Here is a 13,640-nt window from a genome sequence, read left to right as displayed (position 1 = left end):
TGCACAGTGGGATGGATCAGGACTATAAAAATAACAAAAATTGAGGATTCAGTTGTAAAAACGGAGTTCAGTTTGAGAATAATTATAGGATGCATACCAAGGTGTATAAAGTAATAGGGCCAAAAGAGAATCGAATGTAAAAATGTTACATACGAGTAATGAGGCCACGTGTGAACTGTGCTCCCACTGCCTTGGTTATTGGGTTGGTTGTCTGAGTGACCAGCATCTATTTCACAAGACCATGGACTTGGATTAATCTCGATTTTTCCACCACCTAAACCTCACTCCAAACAGATGGAGATGAACATTTGCCCTTGGCAGTGGTGGGGGTTAATCTTTGAAGACCTCATTCACAATCATGCTTTTATAAAGTGCTAACGTTTTTCTTATTCCTGGCATGAATTTTCTAAAAGAAGCCAAGAGACCTTGGGAAACGGTAGTGCAGGACTGGCTTGTGTGGTTAAAGCTTTCACGTTGCAGAAGGATTTTGTATCTTTGTTGCTTCAAATCACCCCATCTTCTCTGACTTTAATCACTGATCTCACTGGCTTCATTTTTTCCGTCGTCTCTATCTTTAACTTCTTAATGAGAGCTTCCAGAGAGGGGGGAAAATCATTTTTGCCTTATTTCCCCAAACAGCAGAAGAGCAGCCTAGATGAGGTATATTGCATTATTTATCCTCCGGTGTTCTCTTCTTTCTCCTGTGATTCTGCTAAAAATGTGCAGACTTCATGGAGACACATTTAGCTCTGCCCTCACACGACAGAAAGATGGTTCCTCTGTACTTTGGTGGTAATGTAATGCTTTGAGTTGCAAGACTTTGATTTAAAATTGTAATGCGCCCGTGTAGGCCCTCGTGTAGGCAGACGGAAGTACAGATTTAGTGCAAACATGTTTACACACTCGTGAAGGCTGCCCAGCCCACCCTAGATGGTTTTTCTCCAACAGAAATCCATTTTTCCCAAAACTTGTTTAAGATAAGCACTTCTCATTTTAAATGCTCTTTTAAAAATATTTCAGAAAAAACATAAAAATGACCTAATTCTAGAAACTTGAAGGCTGTCCTCTTTGCTTTTGAAAAATGGACCGATTCCTGGGACGAGAAGAAAGAGTGCCTGGTGTGGATGACGGCATGTGTCTTAGTCAGCCCAGGCTGCCAAGACAAAATAGCATTGAGTAGGGGCTTACACAACAGACATTTACTTTTCTGCCGGTTCTGGAGCTCGAAGGCTGAGATCAAGGTGCTGGCGTGGTTACTGGTGCAGCCTCTCCTCCTGCCTTGCAGAACTTCCACCTGCTTGCTCTTTCCTCACGTGGCCTTTCCTCTGTGCTCACGGAAAGAGGAAGCATCCCCTGTCCCAGAAGGCCACCAGTTCTGTTGGGTTAGGGCCCCACTCTTTTGACCCCATTCAACCTTGATTTGTTGCTTGGTTGCTAAGTCATATCTGATGTCTTGCAATCCCGTGAACTGCAGCATACCAGGCTCCTCTGTCCTTGGAGTTTGTTCAAATCCATGTCCGTTGAGTCAATGATGCTGTCTAAGCAACTCATCCTCTTATCATCCCCTTCTCCCACTGCTTTCCATCTTTCCCAGCATCAGGGTCTTTTCCAGTGAATCGGCTCTTTGCATCAGGTGGCTAAAGGATTGGCGCTTCAGCTTCATCATCAGTCCTTCCAGTGAATATTCAGCGCTGATTTCCCTTAGGATTGACTGGTTTGATGATCTAAAAGTAATGCCAAGAGGGGATGGGGTTAGGCTTCCACATATGAATTTGCGAGGGCATACAATTGAGTCCACAGTGCCACACATGCCCAGGATTCTATAATTAAAAGCAAAGTGACGTATCACCCGAGGCCAACGGGTTAAGTGAGATTTGCCAAGCCAGCATCAGGTGCATTGGGATTCTTAAAAACAGTGGACGAGTTGGCTCTGCTGGTTCCAAACTTTCTCTTGCTTAACCAGCTGGGTTGCATGTGGCATGGTGGCTGTGACGAGAGGCATCACTCCAGACTGGACTTTTGTGCCAGTTGCAGTGGGGCTTTCCTGGTGGCTCAGATGGTAAAGCATCCACCTGTCAATGCAGGAGACCCTGGTTTGATCCCTGGATCAGGAAGATCCCCTGGAGAAGGGAATGGCAACCCACTCCAATATTCCTGCCTGGAGAATTCCATGGACAGAGGAGCCTGGCAGGCTACAGTCCATGGGGTCGCAAAGAGTTGGACACGACTGAGCGACTAGCTCGAGCACACACACCAGCTGCAGCAGTTCCTAGGTTTCCTGGGAGTTTATGTTCAAGCTCAGCTTTTGTCAGATCCCCTGCTGAGACTTTTTCCTCCAATGTGCTCACTCTGCAGAATGCCTTCGGGAGCTGTTGCCAGAACTCCCCCTGGTCTGCAGGCTCCCTCCTCCTCTAGGACCTACACTGCTGGCTGGGGTAGAGAGATGGGAGGAGACAGGAGATGGGTTTGATTTCACTTTCAGAATCAAAGGGAGTCTATAGCAATTATGTACACACACTTTCACAGGATCATTTTAATTAATCGGGAGTCTTGGGCTCTTGTTCTGGGATCACCTCTTTCATTCACGCGTTCAGTCCCTTAATCGACAGTTATTGAGCACTGACTGTGTCAGGGGTATTTCAGGCATGGTGATAGATGATGGGGATATAAATGAAGAGAAGACGTATAATCCGTGTCCTCTGAGAACTTAGAAGTTGTGCGATCTCGAGCAATTCTCTTAGTCTTCCTGAGACTCATTTTCCTCATCTTAAGTGATTAGAATGGGAAATCATCAAAACTGGAATGAACCTATAAAAGTGTGATTTTTCTTTCCGTTTACTGGAATGATTAGATTCCTTAAGGAATTTAGAAAATTCAAAAAAGGTGTACATTAAAGTCACCTGTGATCCATGGTAAAGAATATCAATCTTTTGGTGTGTTTCTTCCTAGAGTTTTGTCATGTCTATGCACACAACCATGTGTATACAGCACAAACATATGTGTATATTTTAAATATTTTTTAATTTATTTGGTTGCAATGGATCTTAGTTGTGGCCAATGGTCTCTTCATTGCAGCATGAGTGATCTAGTTCCCTGACCAGGGATCGAACACAGGTCCCTGCATTGGGATGTCTTAGCCACTGGACCACCAAGGAAGTCCTCACACATATGTTTTTGTTTAAGAAGTTTGGCATCATTTATTTTTTGGTTTGAAGCAGATTTTCTTTCTTAGTATTATTGCATAGTATTTTTCATGTATTTGAATACTACTAATATGCTTGCTAATGGCAGTTTGGTAATCTGTCTCATATATATATATATATGTATCATATTATTTATCCCTCTCATTTAGGACATTTAAATTACTTTCTCATTTTCATTATTATAAATAAGGGATGTCTCTGATTGTGAACTTAAAATGAACTCATAGAAGTAGAATTTTGGATTGAATGAGTTTTTGCCTTTTGAATATATATTGCAAAATTTCCATCCAGGAAGATAATGTCAGTTCACTTGCCTGTTAGCTATGTACAAGAGTCTTAGTTTCCTTGTATCTTCACTGATATGGATATGTATATTTTGTAAATTTTTGCCAATTTCATGGGTGACAATACATGTTTTTAATGTAAAAAATATAAGGTAGAATTTGGATGAGCTTCTCTTTATGTCTCTTTTAACTATTTGCATTTTTAAAATCCCTATTTCTATCTTTTGCTTATTTACTATTATTTTTTTTCTAAATTTGTAGGAACACTCTTTATCTTAAAGGTATCAGACCACTTTCACATATGGCAGATATTTTCCTGCTTTGTGGTTGCCTCTAGTGTGTATATGTGTGTGCTCAGTCATCTCCAACTCTTTTGTGACCCCGTGGACTGTAGCCCTCTGGGCTCTTCTGTCCACAGAATTTTTGAGGCAAGAATACTGGAATGGGTTACCATGCCTTCCTCTAGGGGATCTTCTCGACCAAGGGATTGAACCCATGTATCCTGCATTGGCAGGCAGATTCTTTAACCACTGAGGCAACTGGGAAGTCTGGTTTTCTTCTTACATATATGTATTTAAGATACAAGCATATATATGTATATATTCAGTTCATTTCAGTTGCTTAGTCATGTCCGACTCTTTGTGACCCCATGGACTGCAGCACACCAGGCCTCCCTGTCCATCACCAACTCCTGGAGTTTACTCAAACTCATGTCCATTGAGTTGGTGATGCCATCCAACTATCTCATCCTCTGTTGTCCCCTTCTCCTCCTGTCTTCAATCTTCCCCAGCACCAGGGTCTTTTCAAATGAGTCAGTTCTTCACATCAGGTGGCCAAAGGATTGGAGTTTCAGCTTCAGCATCAGTCCCTTCAGTGAATATTCAGGACTGATTGATTTCCTTTAGGATGGACTGGTTGGATCTCTTTGCAGTCCAAGGGACTCTCAAGCGTCTTCAACACCACAGTTCAAAAGCATCAATTCTTTGGTGCTCAGCTTTCTTTATAGTCCAACTCTCACATCCATACATGACTACTGGAAAAACCAAAGCTTTGACTAGGTGGACCTTTGTTGGCAAAGTAATATCTCTGCTTTTTCAAAAGCTTTCTAGGTTGGTCATAACTTTTCTTCCAAGGAGCAAGCGCCTTTTAATTTCGTGGCTGCAATCACCATCTGCAGTGATTTTGGAGCCCAGAAAAATAAAGTCTGACACTGTTCCCACTGTTTCCCCATCTATTTGCCATGAAGTGATGGGACCGGATGCCATGATCTTAGCTTTCTGAAAGTGGAGCTTTAAGCCAACTTTTTCACTCTCCTCTTTGACTTTCATCAAGAAGCTCTTTAGTTCTTCCTCACTTTCTGCTGTAAGGGTGGTGTCATCTGCGTATCAGAGGTTATTGATATTTCTCCCCACAATCTTGATTCTAGCTTGTGCTTCATCTAGTCCAGCATTTCTCATGATGTACTCTGCATATAAGTTAAATAAGCAGGGTGAAAATATACAGCCTTGATGTACTCCTTTCCTGATTTGTAACCAGTCTGTTGTTCCTTGTCCAATTCTAACTGTTGCTTCTTGACCTGCATACAGATTTCTCAGGAGGCAGGTCAGGTGGTCTGGCATTCCTATCTCTTTCAGAATTTTCCACAGTTTCTTGTGATCCACACAGTCAAAGGCTTTGGCATAGTCAATAAAGCAGAAGTTGATGTTTTTCTGGAACTCTGTTGCTTTTCCGATGATCCAACAGATGTTGGCAATTTGATCTCTGGATCCTCTGCCTTTTAATAAATCCAGTTTGAACATCTGGAAGTACATAGTTCACATACTGTTGAAGCCTGGCTTGGAGAATTTTGAGCATTACTTTACTAGCGTGTGCTGCTAAGTCACTTTAGTCGTGTCCGACTCTGTGGGACCCCATAGACAGCAGCCCAGCAGGCTCCCCCGTCCCTGGGATTCTCCAGGCAAGAACACTGGAGTGGGTTGCCATTTCCTTCTCCAATGCATGAAAGTGAGAAGTGAAAGTGAAGTCGCTCAGTCGTGTCTGACCCTCAGCGACCCCATGGGGTCGTTCTTTTCTAGGCAAGAGTACTGGAGTGGGGTGCCATTGCCTTCTGTGTTACTAGCATGTGAGATGAGTGCAAATGTGTAGTAGTTTGAGCATTCTTTGGCATTGCCTTTCTTTGAGATTGGAATGAAAACTGACCTTTTGCAGTCCTGTGGCCACTGCTGAGTTTTCCAAATTTGCTGGCATATTGAGTGCAGCACTTTCACAGCATCATCTTTTAGGATTTGAACTAGCTCAACTGGGATTCCATCACCTCCTCTAGCTTTGTTTGTAGGGATGCTTCCTAAGGCCCACTTGACTTCGCATTCCAAGATGTCTGGCTCTAGGTGAGTGATCATTCCATGATGATTATCTGAGTCGTGAAGATCTTTTTTGTATAGTTCTTCTGTGTGTTCTGGCCACCTCTTCTTAATATCTTCTGTTTCTGTTAAGTCCATCCCATTTCTGTTCTATCTATCTATCTATGTATCTATATATATAGCCATTTTTATCAGTACTGCTTCTTTTGCTTTGCTGTTTAGAACATTTTCCAATCATAAAGTTAGATGTATTTTATGTATTTTCGTAGCTTTCTTTTTGGTCTCAGACTATTGGGTGTATTTTGGAATTTTGTAATCTATAATATTCCATTTATTTGTTTGGTTTTTCTACTGTTAAAGGCACACTGTATTTGTCCTGGTCTCTCGTATGTCACATCTCCAGAACCACTTTTCCCCACTTCTTCATCTTATCCTCTAGTTTCTAGGAAGTGACCGTGTCCTAACTTCACACTTTGCTGTAGTGCTGATTGTGCTCTGGCCCTGCTGAGAAGGACCTTCCAAGTTAAGCTGTGATATTGTTTTTTCTTTTTAAAAAAATCTTTATTTATTTACTTGGCTGCTCTGGGTCTTAGTTTTGGCATGCTGGGTCTTACCTGTGGCACGTGGGATATAGTTCTCTGACCAGAGATGAACCTGGGCCCCCTGCATTGGGAGCACAGAATCCTAGCCACTGGACCACCAGGGAAGTCCCAAGCTGTGATATTTTTAACATCCTTACTTTATTGTCTTATCTCATCTTTGAGTTTTAATCCTCAGTCAATTTTTTCTTAAATTAAATGGTCTAAACACTTGCCACTTAGAACGTCTACTTACTGTGGTAAATCTTTTGCAAAGAAAACATTTCTTGATGTTTCTTCCTTGAGAGTTTTTGTCAGTGTCTTCTTTTGTGTCACATGACTTTTTTTCCTATGCTCCACTCATCAGAACAGAAGGTTAGGCCTGCCTCATGTCCCCGCTGTGTGTGTATCAGCCTTGCATCCTTTCACGGTCCACCTGAACCCTCTTAGGATCTTCTGATCCAATTTCAGCTGAGGACTGGATGAAGACAGGCCATTTCAGGAGCCCAGCAGCCTGGGTAGGAGACTTGGTATCTGGGGACTTGGGTAGAGGAGTTTTATGTCTTCCTTCTCTGTGCCGTGAAAGGCTTTCTCTAGAGAGCCAGTCTTCTCTTCCTAGGTTTCCAGTTGGTCTGTCTTCTACTCTAGGTTTCTATATCCAACCAATCAAGATACACCAATCCAGGAAAGAGCCCCATTCATCAGAGAGAATCTCTGACACTTGGTGTTTCTTCTTGGTTCATCTGCATTTAACCTTGACTTCCTACTGAAGTTGCCCCCCAGTGTTTGTGGGGCTCTGCCCTGGGCCCTCAACCTTAGAGTGTTAAGGGGGGATCTGCCAGGGCAGCCTCTCCTTCCCGAGAGATGGAGCCTCCATCCCATATCAGCTAGACAGACATTCTTGGGCAACCAGGAAGTGAAACCTTTGCTGTGTTTTATTTCTGCCCTAATCGGCCCCTCTTCACACTAGAATGAGTAGAAATAAATTGGTGGCTTGCGAGAATCACTCTTCTATAATGATCAGTCTGTTCCAGGTTTTCGTTTTTCCTTATAGTCCTTGGCTTATGTTAGCTGGTTTCTGGAAGGAGGTATAATTAGATATCTATGATGAAATAAGATGGTGAAGATTTAAGTGGGAAATCAGCAATGGATCTTAAAGCTTATTTGAAACAACACATCTCCTGCCAGCTTCACAACTGTGATCCGAGGATAAAATGAGAGGATAAATGTGAAAGGACTTTGAAGGCTGTTGGGAACATTATGCAAATACCAAGTTGCTTTGTTATTGCCACATTTTATGAGAGCAGAAATCAGTAGCCTTGTTGGAAGCAAATGTGAGTTGAGAATTTTATAAGGAACGCGTGTGATCGTGGAAGGTGGCTTTTTAGGTGAAGCACAGAGCTGTTCTGCTTCTGTGTTTCACTCTCTCCTTTCACAGCAATACATCTGAAACAGAGGTTGGTCTTGCTCTTCATCCCTGCGAAGAGAAGGCTGGCCTGAATTCCCACTTTAGACTGTTCCTTAGCATGCCAAGAGATTGTTTCAGCCAAAGAAAATAGTCTCCAGATAGGTCTGCCCCCACACAATGCCCAGCAACGGGGGAAGGGCTTTAATTAAAACGAAAGGTTTGGTCATTTCTGGCCTATCTGGGAAGCTTAAAGTTGATGTGGTTTGAATGAAAATAATGACTTTTACTTAAAATGCAAATATTAATGCAAGAAAGAACCTGGGATTGACTCTCAGTGCAACTGAAAGAGAGTATAATTTCTTTTTCGTGTTTTTTCCCCCTGAAATTAATGGTCCTTTTCCCTCCTGAAACTCTGTAATATATACATTTAACATGTTAGTAAGGTATATTTTTTCTCTTTTAAGTTCCTTTTGGCTGGCAGTTGGGCTTTTTAAACTCTTAAAAACAGTGTTAGTTTTAGGTATTAATGGATCTTTGAAATGACCTAAGGCAGTTTGAGGGGTAGTGTTTTTTCAAGTCTTCTTGGTTTGGTTGTCTGGACAGCATTTACCATCCCATAATCTCCGTACATACACAGAAAGCTAAAATGACCACATGGTGAAAAGTATACATATTTACCAAAGAATTCAATGGACCAAAATCAGGTTTTCAATTCTGAAGGAGCACGTCCTGCTCTTTGGTTAAGTATGCTCATCTAATTACCAAGAATTACAGTGAAAACAGTGTGCATTTTGAATGTTGATAAGGGTAAATGGAAAAGTGATCAGTTATATCAATATATGTTAAATACACTCCAGATCAGTGATGCTTTTTACTAATTATAATTAGTATAAAGTAGACCTAAGGAGGAATTACAAAGGCTTGCAGTTGTTATTTTTTTGTTAAAGATGAATTTGTTATAAAAATTAAAAAGAGAAACCATCTAGACTCTTACCCTAAAAAACTATATTTTTCTCCCCTCATCTCTTCTTGCTATACTTACGAATTTTTATTTAATTGTCATCATCGTATATGAGCAATTTTGAGCTTTGCATTTTCTATCCAACATTCATTATGTAGAAAGCATTTTTTTTTCCATTTGCAACTGAACATAAGGGCATTCCATGGCTGCTTGAACCCGTCTCCTATTGTTGAAAGTGTAGCTGTCTTCCAGTTTATTATTTTGTTCCTATTTAGATAATGCTGTGATGAACATCTTTGCTCAAATGCAATTTTAACTTTCTGTAGGAAAGGTTTCGTTTTTGGAATAAATGGAATGGGGTGAGATTTCTATGCCAAATTTGATGCAGCTTCAGAGAGTTAAGGGAAATTGAGAGGAGGGTAATTAAGAGAAGTCACTTGGAGGGTGATGCAGTAGGTGACTCCGTGTCCTGTCTGGGTGAAGAGGTGAACGTGGCAGGAAGAAAGAGAGGAGCTGCTGGCAGAGCTCTGGGGGAGAGCAGGGCTCCAGGAACGTTCAACTGGGAGCCTCCTTCCCTTTGTTGACCAACATCATTTGTGGCTTTGGGTCTGAGTCAGACCAGCTGGGAGGGCAGTCCCATGCTCCTCTCACTGTGGAGTGGACTGTCTTTGGGGTTTTGACTTTCCCCCTGAAGTCAGCATAGGGAGGTGTTGGCTCCAGGCCAAGTGGCCTGGGAAAAGCAACAGGAGGGAAAGAGAGGACCAGGCACAAGGGATGCAGCTGAGTGATGAGCCAGTACCAGACCCCATCCGCCATCAGTCCAGGGTCAGGTGGTGTTTGCCAAGGCTCTGTTTCTTTCCACCTAGACACTAGGTCAAGGCCGTCCTTCCAGCCAGCCTGGAGACTGGGAAGCCAAAGGAGAAAAACAAGCCTTCAGTGGACACTATCAGGAAGAAGGTTCTGACCCAATATTGCTCATCACTAATCACAGCAGAGCTGCTCTTTTTTTCTTTTCTTTTTTTTTTACTTGTTTTGTCAAACTGCAAGTAAATAACCCGGTGAACTCTGTCTTTGCTTGAAATAGCCTTTCCGAAAGAAATGTTATATTTTAGGAAAGAATAAAAAAAACCTTACCACAAAACAAGCTGCTTTATGAGATTTCCAATTTTGCCATGATTTTGTTCCCTGGGTAGACTGATGCTGCAGGGACTGTGATAAGAAGTTCTTCTATGGTAACAAAAGCAAAATTGAAAACCTACTTCAGCCCCATTCGAGTTCACACTGTTATCACTTTGTCTTTTTACCAATTACCTGCCTGTGTGTGCTTTACAGCAGCCCAGATTCTGTGGCAACATTCAATGTCCTGGAGATTTTGACGTCTTCTTTAAATTTTTTTTTTGAATTGTGGCAGTGTTCCTAATATTTCCACTACCCCTTACCTCCAAAACCCCCACAGCCCTGTAGAATAGCTGTACACATTTTAGACATCGGCATATTTACCTGTGAAATGAAACGTGCTTGTTTGCATGGCAACATTCTCAAGAGCTCACAGAAGCTAAGCAGTGATGTTGAAATCATCGGACACATATTCATATGGGGTTCCATTTCTCTATCCTTCCAGTCTTCCAAGCAGACAAGACTCCAGATAACCTTTGATTAAAACTTAAAATTCAACCTAGAAAGGGCTTCGGATATATTTCGAAAATCACACTTTAGTACTTTTTTTAAATGTCTCTAATAATTTTCATATTGCAAATCAGTTCAGTTCAGTCGCTCAGTCGTGTCCGACTCTTTGCGACCCCATGAACTGCAGCACGCCAGGCCTCCCTGTCCATCACCAACTCCTGGAGATCACTCAAACCCATGTCCATTGAATTGGTGATGCCATCCAACCATCTCATCCACTGTCATCCCCTTCTCCTCCTGCCCTCAATCTTTCCCAGCATCAGGTTTTTTTTTTTTTTTTTTTTCCAAATGAGTCAGCCCCTTTGCATCAGTTGGCCAAAGTATTGGAGTTTCAGCTTCAACATCAGTCCTTCCAATGAACACCCAGGACTGATTTGCTTTAGGATGGACCGGTTAGCACTTTTAAATGCATTTAAAGACCTTAGAAGTGTCCAGCAGGTGTTTGGAGGCGTGGTCTTCTTGCTTGAGGCACAGTGAAGGAATGAAAAAAGTGATAAATGAGGCAAACCAGACAGGGAGGAGTTACACGATGTCCTGTGAACAAGATGCAACTTGCTGTGTATTCCCTGAAATCACTTCCCCTTTGTGGCTAATCCAGGAAGGCAACCCATCAATCAGGCTAGAACCGAATTGTAAAGAATGACACGTGGAACCAAGTCATTGGAAAAGAAGGAAATAATCTCTGAGTAAAGGTAGGGGCTGGGGGACTTGGAATCAGGCAGCAATGGATTCAAGAATTCACCTTACAGAGACCACATAGAGCTCAAAGTCAGGATTGGTGCAATCCGCATTGAGAAACAGACTCTCCTATATAATGTCTCATTTGGTTCTCCTGGAAACTCTAATAAATACTATTGCGCTCATTTTGTACAAGGAGAATGTGAGACTTGTTTGGGTGGTTTAGTTACCAAGTCGTGACCGACTCTTTTGTGACTCTGTGGACCTGGCAGGCTCCTCTGTCCATGGGATTCTCCAGGCAAGACTACTGGACTGGATTGCCATTCCCTCCTCCAGGGGATCTTTCCCGATCCAGGAATTGAACCTGTGTCTCCTGCATTGGCAGGTGGTTCTTCACTGCTGAGCCACCAGGGAAGCTTGAGACTAGCTTTGGCTATAATCAGATTAGAGTAAATGACTCATTCCATGTCATGACTTGTGCGATATCACACAGGAAGAAAGTGGTCGAGCCCGAACTGGGATTCTGAATTTCTGACTCTTTTATGGGTGTTTTTCAGTCCACCATCCTGCCTCAGGTAGCAGCTTGAAAGTTAGAACTTCAGTGTTCTTTAGAGGTGAGGGGAGTTCAGATGGGCTATCAGTTCAGCGAAGGAAGACAGGAAAGATGGAAGTAACAAGAAATCAGTTTCTCCACACTAGGCATGGGGCAGTCAGGACAGATAGAAGTTCGGAGTCCTGCTGATCTGCAGGTGGTGGGGCTTGACTGGTTCAGTGGCATCTGGCTCCATGCATGTAGCTTGGCTCTAATCAGGCTTCAGTTAGAGATGCTGTGTGCATGTCCAGCTCCCACGGCAGTGTGGTCCCCAGCTATTTAGGGCAGGACGGGGTCGCTAAGAGTCGGACACAACTGAACGGCTTCACTTTCACTTTCACTAAGGCAGGGGACTGGGCTCTTCTTCCTAGCTGATCCTTGTGTCATTCCCTCTGCTGACCTATTCTTACCTTTGCAGACAGTTGAACAGGATTCACTCCAGGCTAAAAGATCCCAGTGGTTGCACCTTTCTTCCCTAACTGCTTTTTAATCCTGAAATTACATTGTCTTGATGACGTTGGGCAAGTCACTTCACCTATCTGACACGTCATCCCAAGGGACCCACATGAACGTGCTCCAGTATTTTCTGTCGTGGCAGTACAAACGTGGGTTGGAAAAGAATTTCCAGACACAGAGAATTTCAGAAGGGAGTAATTATGAAGAGTAGGGGGCTGAGGATGAAGGCGCTGTGAGCACAGCAGGCTGACCTCCTGACAGACTAGGGAGAGTCAACACTTTGCATGAATTAGTAGCCAATGTTTATCGCCTGAAGACAAAGAAAATTCCTGTTGAAGGATGGCATTAGGTGTTGGGTTAGAGCATTATAGGGTGAGTACCAGGGTGGGCGTATTTGCCTAATTAGGGGTCAGGGAGCTGACCTAGATAAGGATCACGGGGGCTTTTGACAACAGTTAAATGGACTTCCCTGATGGCTCAGAAGGTAAAGAATCTGCCTGCAATGCAGGAGACCTGAGTTCGGTCCCTGGGTCGGGGAGATCCCCTGGAGAAGGAAAGAAAAAGTTGGACGTGACTGAGCAACTACCACTTTCACAGCCGGGCTCAGTCAGTTTCAGAGATGACCTTGGTTCTGGCCTCTCCATCCGGGGCCTTGGTGCAAGACCTCTCACTGTGACCTTGGTATAGACCTTCACATTTTCTGAGGAGATTCCTTCTGGGCATTGGCAGTCACTGCCGATGTGTCCAAGGATTCTCAATGCCTTCTCTTTCATAGTATCTGCTTCTGCTTTTCCTTCCCAGAGTCGAAAACATGCCAGCAAAGTCCGACTGTATTACATGCTTCACCCCAGGGATGGTGGGTGTCCAGCCAAGAGGCTCCGATCAGAAAACGTGAGTATCTGACACCACGCAATATCCTTGGACAGTTTGTTCTGTCGGCGAGAAACTTTGCAGGTCTGGGAATTCCAGTTATGTCCAGCCTAGCGGGAAAGCTAAGTGAGTTGAAATCGTTCTCATTAACTATGACAGAAAATATAACATATAAGCAAGTCTTTTCCTTTTTTTTTCTTCCTGCCAGACCTTGCAGGATACAGGGCTGGGAGACTTTTTGATGATTTTGTGCTTGGACCTTGCAAAGAAAGAACAAACGGAGGGGCTGAGACCGTCAGAGGCTGGGTGAGGGGAGGCGGGCGCCTGGAGAAGGCATGACCTAAGGGCAAACCTGTCAGAAATATCGGAGCCTTGCTTTCTACATAATGTATGTTTCCTTTGGTGTGTAAAACAGAGCGCCAGTTTGTTCACTTATAATGAAAACTGTGTACATATCTTGCAAATAAAAATATTCAGGGTTTTGATCAGTGTTACCTTTCCCTGAGGGAATGTTTACTTAGGAAGACAAATAACAATTAGGCAGTCGCTTTGAAGGTTTAAAGT

General features: G+C 43.0%; 1 protein-coding gene across 3 annotated transcripts in view; it reads left to right on the top strand.

Annotated features, from left to right (window-relative positions):
• Nucleotides 1–13,640, top strand: part of ZMAT4 (zinc finger matrin-type 4) — a 375,305-nt gene that overhangs the window by 121,962 nt on the left and 239,703 nt on the right. For all 3 annotated transcript variants that reach the window (XM_061404558.1, XM_061404560.1, XM_061404559.1), the window contains exon 3: nt 13,008–13,097. In XM_061404558.1, coding sequence (XP_061260542.1) covers nt 13,008–13,097 — 90 coding nt within the window. The remainder of the gene's footprint in view (nt 1–13,007; nt 13,098–13,640) is intronic.

This window comes from Bos javanicus, chromosome 27 (genome assembly GCF_032452875.1).
Source record: "Bos javanicus breed banteng chromosome 27, ARS-OSU_banteng_1.0, whole genome shotgun sequence".
In the NCBI taxonomy this organism is placed as follows: Eukaryota; Metazoa; Chordata; class Mammalia; order Artiodactyla; family Bovidae; genus Bos; species Bos javanicus.
This window is presented reverse-complemented; position numbering and strand designations above follow the sequence as displayed.